General features: G+C 44.1%; 1 protein-coding gene across 1 annotated transcript in view; it reads left to right on the top strand.

The window, feature by feature from the left end:
• Positions 1–14,308: 14,308 nt before the first annotated feature.
• Positions 14,309–16,711, top strand: part of BHLHE22 (basic helix-loop-helix family member e22) — a 2,973-nt gene continuing 570 nt past the window's right edge. The window contains exon 1 of the mRNA XM_036109095.2: positions 14,309–16,711. This exon is cut by the window's right edge and continues 570 nt beyond it. Within this exon, the coding sequence (XP_035964988.2) occupies positions 14,454–15,599 (1,146 nt within the window). The 5' untranslated portion in view covers positions 14,309–14,453 and the 3' untranslated portion in view covers positions 15,600–16,711.

Here is a 16,711-nt window from a genome sequence, read left to right as displayed (position 1 = left end):
AAATATTTTCTTTGGGCTATCAAGTTTTACTTTCTGTCCCAATTCTAATGATCCTCATAGATGTTTTGTCTTAGTTTTAATTGGAATAAAGTGCTTACTCCATCCCTTTTATCAAGTCCTCGGAATTTCTGAGGTCTTTATTTTAATTAATTGCGTGGCCGGCCAAATGTCAGTATCAAGCGGTGCTTCCCGGCTGGACTGAACAATGTTGAGTTTATTCTTGTTACAGAATAGCTACCTCTTTGCTTTCAAATTTAATGGACAGCTTTGATGCACGTAACATTCTTGGATCACGCTTGCCTTGGAAGTAGCTTTCTTTTACTCCATTGTCTTTGGGCATTGAATATTGCTACGAAGAAATCTCAAGCCAGCCCAATCTTCCCCCAGATACATGTCATATAGAAAAACACTATACTCATTATATAGATTAAGAAACTGAGGGTCAGGAAAAAAGACTTGTTAATGGTCATACAATTTAATTAACAAGAAAATGCCCCCAGGACTTCCTGGAGTTCATAATAGAAAGTCAAGAAAATGATTACTGAGGCAACCATGCACAAAACCATGTTTTATTTTTTCCCTATGAACATCATGTTTGAATGTGTTTCCGAAGATGGCTGCCCCTTACTTATTTTAGCTGGGGCTGTGGAATGTGAAGGGGCGAGTAATGGAGCAATCTGCATTCCAGGATGGAAAAGCTATAGAATATGGCTGTATGTTTTCCTCTCTTTAAGACATAAGATAAAGTGTGCAATTATTCACAGTCAGAAATTAAAGTAAAATCACAATAAAAAAAAGATGAAGCCTGAATACGATGAATATAAAATATCAAATATGTGTTTACAGATGTGTTAAAAACAAATAAAGATGAGAATCAGTGAAAGAGTGAAAGCTAAGATATATGAAGGCATTCAGCAGCCACTCTTAAAAACCCTAAATAATTACAAGGATGTGAAGTCTTGAAATTATGTTAGGCACTTGAGCAAATGTAAAATCCATAAAATCCATTTTTATATTATAAAATGAGATTTTAAGAAGTATCTGTTTGTCTATCTAATGGCGCATTTTGCAATAAGTGGTTTTGTAACCTCAAAATAAATTCACAAGCCTTGCAGGCTGTGATTATTTTCTATCTCTTTCCCAAAGTAAACTATGTATATGCAATTATAAGGGCAATGGAGTGTATATAGAATTAAGAAGGGGAGACTGTGATAAAGGGGGTGTCTTTCCTTGAGGTAAAGAAAAAGCTACAATTTGATATTTTCAATCACTAATAGAAAATTTCTTTTTATGATGTCTAGTATAATGGTGGCTGCTACTGAAATCATATCAAATTAACTAACAAGGTCCCTTCGTACCACATGTACCACATCTATAAATTCATGCCGCTAGGTGGCAGTGGCAGCACCTAGGGGAGCACTGACCTCCTAAAACAGCTTCATCTGAATCAAGCAAACCTTCTCTCCTCTACAGCATCTGGAGTTTCCCGACAGTTAACACATATCTCATTTGGAATTTTTGTGGTTATTATTAAAATACAACGAGATTAACAAATAAAAGATCAGTTAGATATCTATTTTCGGGGCGCCTGGGTGGCTCAGTCGTTGGGCGTCTGCCTTCGGCTCAGGTCATGATCCCAGGGTCCTGGGATCGAGCCCCGCATCGATCACTGCTCTGCAGGAAGCCTGCTTCTCCCTCTCCCACTCCCCTTGCTTGTGTTCCCTCTCTCGCTGTGTCTCTCTCTGTCAAATGAATAAATAAAATCTATCTATTTTCATTTTTTAAGAGATTTTATTTATTTATTTGACAGAGAGAGACACAGCGAGAGAGGGAACACAAGCAGGGGCAGAAGGAGAGGGAGAAGCAGACTCCCCGCTGAGCAAGGAGCCCGATGCGGGGCTCGATTCTAGGACCCTGGGATCATGACCTGAGCCGAAGGCAGACACTTAACCAACTGCGCCACCCAGGTGTCCCTAGATATCTATTTTCAAGAGCAGAACTCTTAGAATCAAGATTTAGAGAAGGCTCCATCCATGATGGCTGAATATTTGCTGCATTGCTCTGCATCCAACTGAGTTGAATTGTACTGCACGAACTGAATCAAGGTAATACAGATAGATGCATTGCTGGAATGTTTAAATAGGTTTTGTCACCACTTGCCTTAATTTAGGTTACAAAATTACTCTGACATGCTTTGTAGATGCAGGAGCTTTCCTGATTCTGCTCCTTCAGGTGAGTTTTAAAAACTGGCTACTTACTCTTCTCAAGATGATCACATTTTATCCTGCTAAGGAGCTTTGAAGCGCAGTTTCTCCCTGCAGGACAGTTACTCTTCAAAACTACGCTGAAGAAATTCTTGCTGGAGTCCTCTGCTTTTTCTCTTACCTCTCCAACTGACCCCTGGTTCAAAACTGTCACCTCTGTTATGAGTCACACTCCCTAAGAATCAATGCTTTCTTGGACACATTGTCATCTGTAAGCCTCTCTGATACATTTCCTCTTCTGAAGCTGCTTTTCTTGTGAGAAGCTTTTTTTTTCTGAACATTCATTTAAGATGTTCTATTAAGTAAGTTAGCAGGTTTCAGATCTCTTCGTCTCTCCTTAAAGTTTTGTTCTCTTGTCTTTGGTTATCCTTCAATGTAATTGGAAGTAGACAGAAAAGGCTGATTTTAAAGTTTCTGTAGGTAACAATTATGTCTTCATACCTTACCCAGCATCAGGTTCTACCAAAGATACCTGTATTCATTATATATTCTCTTAACTGTAGCCTGAGATTGTTTACAACATGCTATTTCTGTATCATAATATCTTTTTTAAATTAACAAATAAGCCCATGCATTTAAAAGAAAAAAAAAGCTGTAATATCAGCATGGGTAACTAGAAAACATAAGGAGTTTGACAGTACCAAACACACACACACACACACACACACACACACACGCACACGCACACACAATGAAGAGGCGCTCTGACCTTAAGTAGTATGCAAATTGCTTTCTTTTAAATGGTAGCATGATCAACACAAATGATATTTCTGGGTCTTGGCACATCAAACTACCCACAGATGAAAGATGACTTAATTGCTTTGACCACAGTCCGAGTCAGAAGAGCTCAGTTGGCAAATATAAAAATAGCTTGGTGCTATTTGCATTTGCATTTGAGTAAGAAGTGATTTCATTTTAATGTCTAAAGACTAAGTAACAAAGCAAGGCACAGGTAGTGAAACACACCTTGGAAGAAATGGACACAATCCCTAACCGGAGTGTGTAAGGGGTGCAGAGGGCACACTGATCTTGTCAGCTCTATCCGTGTGCATAGGAAACACTGCTGTCAGCTCAGCACCTTCAAATTCAGATCACAATATACTGAGAGTTTATGTCTTTAGAGGTTTAAGCAGTTAAGCATTCATAGAGATTTGTTGCCCATGCCATCACCCTTAAATAACCTCCTAAAAAGCTTTTAATAATTAATTATTCTTCTGAAGTCTAATATTACTGTTAATAGCTTACATTGCTCCTCATAATTTCATCTAACAAAGTATTTCCAATAAACAGTCCTAGGGAGTGAGGTTTGCTGTATTTTAGACTTTACTATGCAACAGCCCAAATAAAGTAAAAATATATAGAAGAGAAAAAATATGACACAAAGAATAGGAAGTTTCTCCAGGCCTTGCACTAAATGTGATTCCAAAGCAAGTAATGGTAAAATGGGGACTATGGACTCTCCATTTCTTCTAACTGGTTATCTTTGAGATGTCTTTATTTTCATACCTTCTAACTTTGTGATATAAACAGCAAACTTAATTCAGGAAGAAAAAAAAAAAAAACCTGCCATCACTGATTACCATAGCCAGGCTCACAGACATTTAAATCAAAAGTCACCTGAGTTGGATAAGGTTTAAGTTTTTTCAATAAATTATTTTTTATAATGACTATAAAAGTTATATAGTACACAGAGGCTCGCGGGAGCTAGATGCTTTACTGTACCTGAATTGCAAGGAATACTTTCTGAGACATAAAGCTGACAATCAGACATCTGAGTGGAACTGGAAAATAGCACTCCCTGAAAGATTAGAGTGGGAATTTTAGTAACCTTGAAGGCAAAAGCCATTGTTCCTTTACTCTTGAACCAGTAGACAGAATGGGCAAGTGATAATACAAACGCATGGAAGGAGACCAAAAGGGTAAAGTCCTACCCCCGAATCACTTAATCAGAGCTGAAAGTGACAATTCTTGTTCCACAAAAATCTGTATTTCTTCTGGTATTTAAAAACCAGTTCTGTGATTGTGCTAAAATCATAAAATGGCTCAATTTACAAAATAAAACTGCGTTATTCTTTACTGAAATGCAATAAAGTCACTGAGGTTGCAGTATCTTTTTTTTAATGTCATAGATTTTTTTTTTTTTTCAAAAATTTAATTGCTGGTGAAGAAGGGCAGATAACTCTGGGGAAGTGAAAACATATATTGTTCGTAAATGTCATTATTATTTTAAAACACATTTTTGATCCAAATGACATGAGAGAAAATGGTTTCAGGTAATGAAATTTGAGGGACAAAAATATGGAGAGTAAGTGGTTAAAATTAGGAAAACTACTGTTAGTATTTTTAAAAAGAAAAGAGAATAAATAATGATGCAAAGAACCTAGAGAAAACATTAGCACTTTATTGAATCTTTTATTCTTAAGATTTTTTAATTGTTAAAAAAAGAGCTATACACATAATAGCAAATATCTGCCACCCATAATTTTATCCAAGTATTTAAAGTAACTTATAGGAAACCACCCTTGTCTCTCCAGTTCAAGTTTCCCCCACCCTTAGCTGTCCAATTCAAGGGAACCAGGGTTAACTGTTAGTAAACTTCTTACAGAATTTTTTCCTGCATGTATTTACCCACAGACCCTATATGATACCAAAAATGACCATATTATATTCTACATCTTTCTTTTTGAACTTAATTATAGGTCAGAAATGTCTTTCCAGGTCAGTTCATTTACTTTGTATATCAGCATACTATTTTATAGAATGTAGGCATTATCATTTATGTAATTATTTACTTACTGAAGAACATTTAGGTTGTTTCATATTTTCTGCCCTTTTAGAAAATCTTTATACATATATGTATAATGCTCAGTCCATTATTTCTGTAGGCCAGATTCTTAGGTGTCAGACTCCAAATCACCTTCCCAAAAAGACTGTACTGGTTTTGACTACAACTGTTTCCCTCACAACTCTGCATAGTGTTAATTTTTTTTTTTAATTTGGCCTATTTTAAAAATTGTTTTAATTTGTATTTTCTTTTTATTAATGATCCTGAACATTTTTTTAATATCATGCTTTGGACATTTATATTTCTTCTGCTAATTGTCAGATAAAATATTTTCCTATTTTTCCATGAGACAAATTCTTGTTTTGTAGAAGCTCTTTGTATATTGGATGTGTTTATTTTCTCCTCCTAGTCTGCCATTTGTCTTTTAACTTTGTTTATGGTCTCTTTCCTTGCAGAACAGGAATTTAAATTTTTTCGTGTGTAGTTAAATGTATCAACCTTTTCCTGTGTGAGTCCTTGGGTTTTTGCCTTGCCTAGGAAAGCCTTTCTACTCTAAGTCTATAAAAACCATCTATCTCTATAAATATAGTGTGTTACCATTCTGTTCTTCTGTTATTTCTCATCCACATGGAATTGATTTAACTCTGATTCTAATAAAATAATAAAACAAATTTTAGGTAGAAATTTTCTTGGAATACTTATAGAATATTAAAACAGGGGGTGCAATGAAAAGCCGAGGTTTAAAAAGAAAAAAAAAAAACAATTCAGACAAACCTGATTTCCTTTCTTGATAAAAATAACTAAATTAGTGGGTGAGGGAAGGCAAGGTGTGTAATAAATTTAGCCCTTTGACATACATTGTCTCCATAAATCTTTCATAAAAAATTAATTCAAATTGGCTTTGAGATGAACACTGTCAACTGAATTGAAAACCGCCTGATGGACCATAAACAACAGAAATAATAATAGCATTGATGTATCCAGCCATAGGGAGGAAGAAACAGATGCCACACTAAGATCAGTGATAGATCTGGATTCACAGCGCTTTTATATTAATGATCTAGAAGGAAGGAAGAAAAATGATATCATCATTAATTTAGCAAATGTCACTAAATTGAAAAGTGTGCTCCACACATTTGGAAGCATTATAATAGAAGATTGTTGTGAAGGACAGAAACACAGTGGGATATCCGAGTAAGAATTGACTTTGAGCCAAATCCAAGGCTATTCTTCTATTATCCACATACCAGTTAGTTCAGTCAAATCACACTATGGTGACCACTTTGCAACTGACTAGAGACAAATTCATTCAGTTCAAGATAGCAGAAAGAGAGCAAACACTGCACAAGCAGGGCAGTTAGGGATATTCAGGAGAAGGGAGAGGGAGCGGGGATGTGGGCATAGAAGATGTGGGAATATAAAGTGTCCAACAGCTATGACTCCTACTCCCATGAGCCACCAGCATGGCCGAAGCCGTGAAAGATGCTCTAAAACGTGCCAGTGTCCGAACGTTGTGATAGACAAAGTGAACAAAACACAAACCAGTAATGATAATTAAAGGTGACTGAACCGGTTTAGATGGAACAGTCAGAGAAGTATAATAAAGTGCTAACATTAAATTCACATAACATTTTAACGTTTACAAAAACACTTCCCCATAGTCTCATTTGATTAATACCCTGAGACAGTCAGGAAAAGCATGATTAATGGATCCATATTCCTCCTGAAGCTAAGCAGGATCAAGAAAATTGTCAAAGAGTACAGAGTCACTCTGCAGAGGACCTGCTATTTCTACTACACCTTTTAAAGCAATTCACAGAGAAGTGCAATCAGGGTTGGACATAGGTAAAAATCATAGTCCACAAACTTCGTTTCAAAAGAAAAGCCGACTGTATCTTCATGAGATAAGGACTTTCCACAGACACTGAATATACTAAATGCGTTCTTTGGCCTCAAATCTGCATACCTTCCTTCCTTCCTTTGTTCCTTCCTTCCTTCCTTATTTCTTCCTTGTTGTGCCCCCATGATCCTTGTTCTCAAAAACAATGGGAATATGGGAAGCGACTCAAGGGAGTAAGAATGTTTAAGTATGTGGATTACAAAACAGTCTTTCCGGGAAAATCTCGTCTTCTCATCCATAATGGCAATTGGAGATTTTTTTCGTAAGTACCTAAGTCCAGGAGGCTCTTAAATCACTTTTGGGGTTAACTTGAATGTCCCCATGCCACCCGCATAGTAGTATCCATTCTCCACATGGGCACTGCTCTATCACAGACATACAGCCTGGGTAGTCTGCCGTAAGGGCGGTTTACAAATGACGGCCCCCTTCAGGTAGTCTAAATGAAACCTTTCATCAGAAGAATGTTCTTTTTATGTTAAGGCACTTTTGCCATGATGCCTTGCAGCTGTTGGTTTCCTTTTTTATAATACTTGCTTACCACTGTGTAAATACAGCACAAGTGTGTGTGTGTGTGTGTGTGTGTGTGTGTGTGTATTTCCAAGTGGACAACTCAATCAGTATAGTTTTCAGCCAAATACATTACTAGAAAAGCCCAGTTAATGTTTCTTAAACATAAGCTAAATTGATTATGTACAAGACTGCATTGCTAGAGTAGATCAAATGACCTCATCAAAAATGTTTGAGAAGGTGTCAAACTTATCCATGTTAAATTTCAAAATTTAACTGTGAAAAGCTCTCTAGCTAACCATCTGTTTATCTACTTCCTCCTATACATAATCAAATTTCTTTCAAACAGAAACTCTTACATTGACAGAGTAAATGAGTCCAAATATTTGGCTTAATAGATTTTCACTGTAATGAATCAAATAAAATTAATCTTTCAACTGAAGTGAAGTTTACATTTGTCTGTTTGATCTACAGTATTTTTGAAGGATATTCATAATATTTTGTACACTATCGAAAGCATATCTACTTTTATTTGTATTACAAGCAGGTGGCCTGTGTATATAATCGTAGATGAGAAATGTTTTTAATTGGGATATTATCTCAAAGTTTTACTGGATTTTAATCATATTTTTAAAAGGGATCAAAGCTTGTGAAAATACACTTCAGAAGCATTTTAATTCATAAAAGTGTTAGGTATCCATAATTCTACTGTATGCATTAAATTTGAGGGAAATGATTTGGCTTCAGATGATATTTCAAGCTCAGAAAGCCTAAATAAGACATTCTGAGAGACTGTGTGATGAGAAGACTATTAAACAGAGAAAGCAAAGGGCTATTGAGAAAAATGGGGAAGATTATTTACTAATGTTGATTGGTAAAATTCGATGAATTATTAGAATTAATATTTCAACACACCATCCTCTCCCATTAGTCTCCTTTCTACCATATATGGTAAGTAGTATCCCCAGAAAGCAAAAGAAGAGAACTGTTTTTACTGAAAATACCCACACTTGAAAAAGAAATCTTTTGGGGGTTAAACTATCTCAATAGTATTCAGCACTTGGGTTTCTCTAGTCAATTAATTCCCAAGAGCACTGAGGTATTTATAAAGTTACAGTATCTTTTGCATAAAACGACTAATTAAAGCCCTGATTTAGAAATTAAGCTGTGGTTATTTTCTTCTTTCAAATTATGTATTTATGACAAATTAAGGAATTATATTTTATCATAATTCCTTAGAATAAGAACTATATCTGCCTCTGTAAAAACTATGTGTGTGTAAATAAAGCATACAAACTTCTATTTACAAATAACTAGCTTCCAGGAGTGTGTCTGACAACTTCTAATGATCATAAATTTCCAGCTCACGTTTTGTAATCGTAGTCAATTTATCACTGAAATATTTTTGGAGGCGTAAAATAAAGTGTCTCATACTTGAATATTTCATATTCCGCATTTAAGTATCATTGTCATCCACCTCGTTATTCTCCTTATTGCCAGGAGATGGCGCTGTGGGTTTTAAATCGCAGCGCTAAAATCCCAAAGCCAAACTGAACTCTCTGCGGTGTTTCTTAATTGGTGGATACAAGGCAAGCCTTAAAATTGTTCACCTTTTTTTGGGCGAACAATTTTTCTTTTAAAAATGTTTTCCAACGTTCGATGAAGATATGGTTCCAGGGAGGAAACACATGTAACACGAATAAGCATATCAGAACTTAGGGAGTGCAACTGAATGCAGGAGTATGCCCCCGGTAACCTAGAAGGGAGTGAACTCTTCAAAAACTCTTCTCTAGTCTTCCTCTATCTCCATCTGTTTATCCCCTCGTTCTCTGGGGTCTCTGCAGTGATAGGCAAGCGCCAAGTTTTTACGCTTGCCTTCCTGCGCCCGTCCCCTTAAGAGTCCCCATAATCGGAAAGCCCCCTCGGGAGCCAAATGAGCCCTTGGTGGCGGGCTAGGGACCCCCCCTGCGTGCCCATGTGGGGCGCACAGTTGTGCTGAAAAAAGCTGTTTCTCCCGGTTCTCTGAGGGTTTCTCTTCTATGTCTGTTCCAACAGTCTTGAGGGTCAACCTCTTTTCTTGAGGATAAAGAAAAGGAAAATCTTCCCGAAAGAACTTTAGATCAACAGGTTTCAACTTTTCCACGGTCGAAGTCCTTGGAATTGCCAAGCACTTCTGAGCAATTGCAATGCTGGGGCCCTTGGCGCGCTGCCAGGAATGTTCCAGCTCCCATGGACCCAGCACCCCCGCTGCCCTTTTCATTAGCCCCGGCAATCCCCGAGACACACGTGGAACCACAGTGTGGCTCTGCAAGTGAGCTGTGTGGGACCTGGCGAAGAGGATGAGAAGATACGACAAAACGACACCGGAAGATTTGAGTGGAGGAGCTCGATGGGCTTGAATCTTTCCGCCGCGGATTGGAACCCGCTCTCCCAAACGCCGCGAGGTGCAGGACGATCAACCTCAGCTGTGCAGACTTCAAGCTGACCCAAGTGCCACCAGACAGCATTGGGCGGGCGAAGGGCAGGGGGAGGCAAATGAATCTTCAAGGTCAGTGTGCCTCTGATTGGCGCTGGGGGCACGCCCAGCTTCCGCGCGTCGGCCACCGTCCCCGCCCCCCCACCCCCCCGCAGCCTCCCCGGAGGGAGCCGCGCTGGGTTCTCTGCGGTTCCGGCCACGTGCGACCTTCCAGGCAGGACTCCTCCCGGCCAGCGCAGCCCGAGAGCGTTCCCATCACTCCTCAGGAAATTTGCTTTTCCCGAGCAGCTCCCAAGCGAAAGTTCATCTCATTCTTGCCAAACTTTGCTTTTACTTTTTAGAGTGTTCTCTCACACACACAGGACAATTTTCCCCTTTAGAAAACACACACAGATACCCAAATCCCAGTGCTCAGGGGTTTTCCTAACTTTTTCAATCCAGATAAGTAAAATAATAAACATTAGGGCTATAGACATAACAAAAACTCCTGGGTTGGCTCTTTAAAAGCAGGTTAGATTGTGTTCTGTTCTTACTTTATTTAGGTTCCTATTTCAAATCTCAAGCAAATACTAATAAAGATGATCACTACGAAATTTAATTATGACCTAAAAAATTAGTTTGGTCCGAAGTTCAAGGCTCTAACTTCACTGCGGTGATGGTTGCTGAATATTCTAGAATCCTTTCAAAGCTGTAGGTATGTTCCCTCCTGCTGTAACAAAACTGTGTTCATCTTTGCACAACATGCTCTGGCGTCTGTAAATTTGGTATCCAGCACTCGGCAGAGAATGCTCCCTGTCCGGCTGTGTTGTGGACAATGAGCCTGGCAGAGCCAACCTGGGCAGCCCCAACGGCGCCCTACTGGGGGTGTGGTGGAGGACGCGCGCCCGCCCTTCCCGCCCGCGGAGGGGCCTGAGCCGCCTCCTCCCTGCTGCGGGTGGAGGAGACTGTCCCTCAATTGCTTTGGTAACTCACAGTGACCGTCTCTGAAACTGCCCAGAGTCCGAGTATTTCGCTTCTTATGCATCATTCTCAAGGGGTCATCTGTGGGTCAGGAGTTTTCACCGCGGGCTAATTTCCTACCCTTTCTTTTCCCCGGGCAGCCAGAAGGTGTTTAGTTTGGTTTGTTCACTGCTACCTTTCTAATTTGCTAGTAGCTGCCAGAGCCCGGGCCCTTTCCCAGCTTCTGGGCGGAATAAAGTTCAAGCACAGTAATCCAGAGCTCCTGCGGCCAGAGGGCACTAAGTGAGCAGCTGACGCCAGTCCTTTGCGGGTAGAAACCAGGCGGTATGATCCCACTCAAGTGAAGAGAGGGGGCCTAGGCCGTGACTTAGGGTGGCGATGATTAAACCAAGTAACGAGACACCAGGCAGATGTGTTTTCATTGCCTTGTAAGATAAATGCAGTAAGTGCCTGACAACTTCCCAGAAGCAATCAGCAAAAGTTTACGAGTGCGTAAACCTCAAAGACCATTCCCCGACGGTTGTTATAAGGCCCACATTTAGAGCTTCTATAAACTCTCCCGCAGTTTCCCAAAGCTAAGTTTCCAGTGACTATTAAGCAGCCACCTCCTCCGGGGAGACCGGGGGGTGGTTTTTGAACCACCAAAGAGAGAGGTTTTGGGCTCCTACTGAGTGAAATAAAGTTGCGCAAAAGTTTGTTCCGGAAGTTTGGATGGCCGGGGAGAGCGGGGAGGTGGAAGAGAGGAGTGGAGGTGGGGTCGGGGAAGGGCCACGAGGTGCTCTCCGGTGCTGAGTACGTGGCAGCGGCGAAGGACCAGCGTCCGAGGGTCCGAGGTCTAGCCAGGGCAGCCTTCGGAGGGGCTCCGGCTCGGCCATTTCGGCCCTGCGGGGCACGGCCCTTTTCGGCGGCCGGTAACTAAGCCCGAGCTCCTACCGGACCCAGGCATGCTCGATCCTTCGCCCATCTAGTGCCCACTGAGGGGCCATCAGCAATGCTGGCGTCGCGCGGAAAGTGCGGGCCCACTACATAGGCAGGGTGGCTGGAGAAACCGTGTCAGACATCCGGGGACATGTCGCCAGTCCGGCCAGAGCCACGACGGTGCCAGCCTCAGTCCTCGGTAAGTGGCCAGAGGACTTCGGTAAGTTACTGTCAGGCACACAAGACTCACCTATGTTTATAGAGAACCTTTGTTTATGATCCCAGTGAAAACAAAGCTGCTAATTGAAAAACAATAACAGGAGCGTGTCTTTAGCTTCCTAAAGGGAGAGGTTAACAGCTGCGAGCGCCAGGGGAGGGAGAATGGGAGGGAAGTGGTGAGCGAGAGGCCGCCCTGCACGTAAACGTGCTTTTAAGTCCCCAGTGAGACACGTGGGACGGCTCAAGCCTTCCAGAACCACCGGCCTGGGTCCTAAGCTGGATCGCTTCCCGCAGCCCGCTAGCTTTTCCCTCAGTCTTTGGATTCCAGTAAATCCGAAGGCGCGAAAGTAACCGACGACTGCGTAGTATTTCCGTCCCCATGAGACTGAATCTCAGGCAATTATTTTGGAAAGATACCGCTGAGCCCCTTTTCATTCTTTCCAGGTGAAAATGCAGACGCCCCTGTGTCGTCCTCACCCCTCCTTTATCAAATAAGGCGCCCAACTGTTCTGATATTACCATTCAAAAACAGGTTCTGTGGCGAAACTCATTTGTGAATCTATTACAGAGATTAATAGATTATTTCTCCTTTTTCAACTAATTCTCAGTGGGGAAATTTAACCATATGGTAAGGAGAGAATTAGAATTTCATCACATTAGAGCAAAATGTAATGAAAAGAGTCCAACACCTGGGGCCAACTCTGAAAGCCACAATTAAAAGGTTTTTAATGAAACCAGAGAAACCAAAAATTTCATAGGCTTCAGTAATTCTGCCACATAAGAAAGATTTATTGGAGGTGTTGGGAAATATTGTTTTTACTTGTGTCACAAGGATGAAAACCAGCCGCTAAATACCATGTGCTCCCAGATCGAACTCAGGAGCGAGAGGACTGCGTGTACCATTTCCCATCCGGAAAGGAGCACTTGTTTTCCCAGCTCTCTCCTTCCTAGCCCTCCAGGAACAACCGAGGCACATCCAGAGGTCCCTGAATGGCTTCCTAGCTGTCGGTTATGTTTCCGGGTAAATAAATACGCACAAATGCCCCACTTGGTGTGTGAGAGGATTTGACTCTGGTGGAGTTGGCCATTCTGAAACAACTGGATTTTAATCTTGAGGAAAGTTTGAGAAATCAGTTTCTTCCCGTTTAGGAAATCATATGCTTCATAATCACCATCGCTGTCCCAGTTATTTGGAGACCACTGCAAAAGCACCCCTTCCCTTTTTTTTTTTTTTTTAAATCTAATGGGCTGCATGATCAAGTTGCTCTCCATTTTCCTTTTTTTTTTTTTTTTTCCCAATCCGGATAGGAAATGGGCAGTGGGCGTCGGGTGGAAATTAGGCAGTGTGTTCGAAGGGGACGACTGCTTTGCTCTCTTCCTAGCTGAGAATCTTGGGTGAATTTGGGGCAAGCCAGCGGGACACTACTTCCCCCCGAAACTCCCATCACCAAATCCAGATCAGAGTCATTCTACGAACAGGCGTGGAGTATAATTCTCGCCCGCAAGGGTAATTTAGCACAAGATGAGACAGCAGTGGCGAGGGAAGGGCCGTGGGGGTGGGGTGCGGCGGATGGGGGGCGTCTGCTTTCCCCGGGACTCCCAGGCTTTGCCGCCGATCTACAATTTGCTGAAGGAGCAAAGAACATCCTCGGCTCTAAGTAGGGCTTTTAGTGTGCTCATTGATGAGTGAAAGTCGCCACACATGTCAAGCTAAAGGCAGTTGTTGGGTTACTAACAGGACCCAGCGCCTTGCAAACATATGCGCTAAGCTGTGTATACAGATGGCACGCAGAATAATGGAGCAGGCGCCTTTTATAAAGCTCTAGCTGCTGCCTGTCTTCAGACCTGGGAAATGAAACTATTCAGACTCGCGGCCAGATAGCGCCTGCGATTGTTTGTTACCGTTTTAATCCTATTAATTAAAACGTTAACCTGATTGGGTAGAAAGCGCTGTCCCAACAGGCGAGTCTTCTTCATAATAACCTACTCAGAGATAATGATGTAAAAGACTCCCCCGTCTGTGGCGGCGGCTGGTTGATGGGTCCGGAAATCTCTTGAAGGTGAATCCAAGCAAGATAAACGGTGCGGAGAGGCGGCGCGGGGCTGGGCTCAGAGCGGCGGCGGCAGCGGCGGCGGCTCCACTCCCTCCGCGCCCACCCTCCCACCATGCGGGGCCGCGGCCCATGGTGAGCCCCAGCAGCCAGCACCATCGGCTGGAGACGAAGAAGAAGAAGAAGAGGAGGCGGAGAGCGCGGGGGAAGGCGAAAAAGAAAAAGAAGGGGAGAGGGCTGCCAGCAGCACCGGGACCGACGCGCGCACCAGCCCAGGAGCCCGGCTCCGGCGCGTCTGCGGCGCCGCCTGACTCCCCAGCCGAGGCGGCGGCGGCCGGCGCGGCGGGCCGGGGCTGCGCGCCGGCGCCGGACCATGGAGCGCGGGCTGCACCTCGGCGCGGCCGCCGCGGGCGAAGACGACCTCTTTCTGCACAAGAGCCTGAGCGCCTCCACCGCCAAGCGCTTGGAGGCGGCTTTCCGCTCCACGCCCCCGGGCATGGACCTGTCCCTGGCGCCGCCGCCCCGGGAGCGCCCGGCGTCGTCCTCCTCATCGCCCCTGGGCTGCTTCGAGCCGGCTGACCCCGAGGGGGCAGGGCTGCTGCTGCCACCGCCCGGGGGAGGCGGCGGCGGCGGCGGCGCGGGAGGCGGCGGCGGCGGGGTGGGCGTCCCCGGGCTGCTCGTGGGCTCTGCCGGCGTTGGGGGCGACCCCAGCCTGAGCAGCCTGCCGGCTGGGGCCGCCCTGTGCCTCAAATACGTCGAGAGTGCGAGCCGGGGCTCGGTGGCCGAGAGCAGCGGCGGCGAGCAGAGCCCCGACGACGACAGCGACGGCCGCTGCGAGCTGGTGCTGCGGGCCGGAGGCGGCGACCCGCGGGCCTCCCCGGGCGCGGGAGGCGGAGGCGCCAAGGCGGCCGAGGGCTGCTCCAACGCCCACCTCCACGGCGGCGCCAGCGCCCCCCCGGGGGGCCCCGGCGGCGGCAGCGGCGGGGGTAGCAGCAGCGGCGGCGGGGGTAGCAGCAGCGGCGGCGGCGGCGGCGGCGGCGGCAGCGGCGGCGGCAGCGGCGGCGGCAGCAGCAGCAAGAAATCCAAAGAGCAGAAGGCGCTGCGGCTCAACATCAACGCCCGGGAGCGCCGGCGGATGCACGACCTGAACGACGCGCTGGACGAGCTGCGCGCGGTCATCCCCTACGCGCACAGCCCCTCGGTGCGGAAGCTCTCCAAGATCGCCACGCTGCTGCTCGCCAAGAACTACATCCTCATGCAAGCGCAGGCCCTGGAGGAGATGCGGCGCCTCGTCGCCTACCTCAACCAGGGCCAGGCCATCTCGGCCGCCTCGCTGCCCAGCTCCGCAGCCGCGGCGGCGGCGGCTGCTGCCCTGCACCCGGCGCTCGGCGCCTACGAGCAGGCTGCCGGCTACCCGTTCAGCGCTGGGCTGCCCCCGGCCGCCTCCTGTCCGGAGAAGTGCGCCCTGTTTAACAGCGTCTCCTCCAGCCTCTGCAAACAGTGCACGGAGAAGCCTTAAACACACCCCCCGGAAAACACAAGACCGACCCAAAAGCTAGAGGAAAGTGAAAAGCTGCCCCCCCACCCCTTTTATTTTGGCCCTCTCTTGTTGTGAAACACTTGCAAAGCAAACAAAGCAGAGGCGAGAACTGAGGAGAAGTATCAGAGACAACCGGGACTTTGAGCCTTGACATCCCCAGAATCTCGGTCTTTGGGATGGGGAGGGAGGGAGGAGGGAGGTGGAGTTGGGATGAAGTATGGATGTTTTTTTCTCAGAAAAGTGGCAACTTTGGTTGCAGCCTAGACCGCAGGGAAGCTTAAAAAATAAGTTGGGAAGTAGTCGCTCGGTTAGGAAGCGTGGAGAGTATTTATTCAATGGCAAAATACTAATCCTACTAATAATCGTGAATTTGGCTAGTGCTGAGGGGCAGAGGAGGAGTCCGGGGTTGGGTGGCTTGTGGGACGGAATATTCATTCAGACAAATCAGAAAGGGCACTTGAAAATAAATTTTGATTCTGAGCCAGGAGGAAAACTTGAAATGTAGACTTATTTAAGTGGGGGGAAAAAACCAGAAAGAGACACATTGCTATGAAAAGACTTGTATTTTTTATTGTCTCTGAACTTTAATCCTGTGAAAATGCTCAAAAGTTTTGGCAAGAGTGATATAAAAAAAAAAAAAAAACTGACTGTGGCTGAAAGAATTGCATTTTAAAATATTTATGTGCACCTTGTTACTTTTCACTCTGCAATGATGTATTAACAATTCATGGTATTTATTTGTTATTCTTCAATGACCCTTCCACATCAACAATATTTATCATGTGTTAAGGTCATGGGTCTTATGTGCAGATTTTTTTAATGCCTCTAAAATTCTGTTTTATAGATTAACTTATACTGTGTGCCAAGTGTTTAAAAGGTTTATTTGCCAACAAGTATGAAGAGACATATTGATGTATCTGAGCTGCTTAGGTTTATCAAAGGTCATCTGGATATTTTCAGTTGCATCATCCCTGTATTTAAATTGAGCTTTAATAAATTGCTTCAGTCCAAAAATTACAGGAAAGGTGTATTCTTAATTGATGAATGAATTGATCTCTTTTTTTGAAAGGGGACTCCTTTGCATTCTAAAA

The sequence above is a fragment of the Halichoerus grypus genome, chromosome 5 (assembly GCF_964656455.1).
Source record: "Halichoerus grypus chromosome 5, mHalGry1.hap1.1, whole genome shotgun sequence".
Classification (NCBI taxonomy): Eukaryota; Metazoa; Chordata; class Mammalia; order Carnivora; family Phocidae; genus Halichoerus; species Halichoerus grypus.
This window is presented reverse-complemented; position numbering and strand designations above follow the sequence as displayed.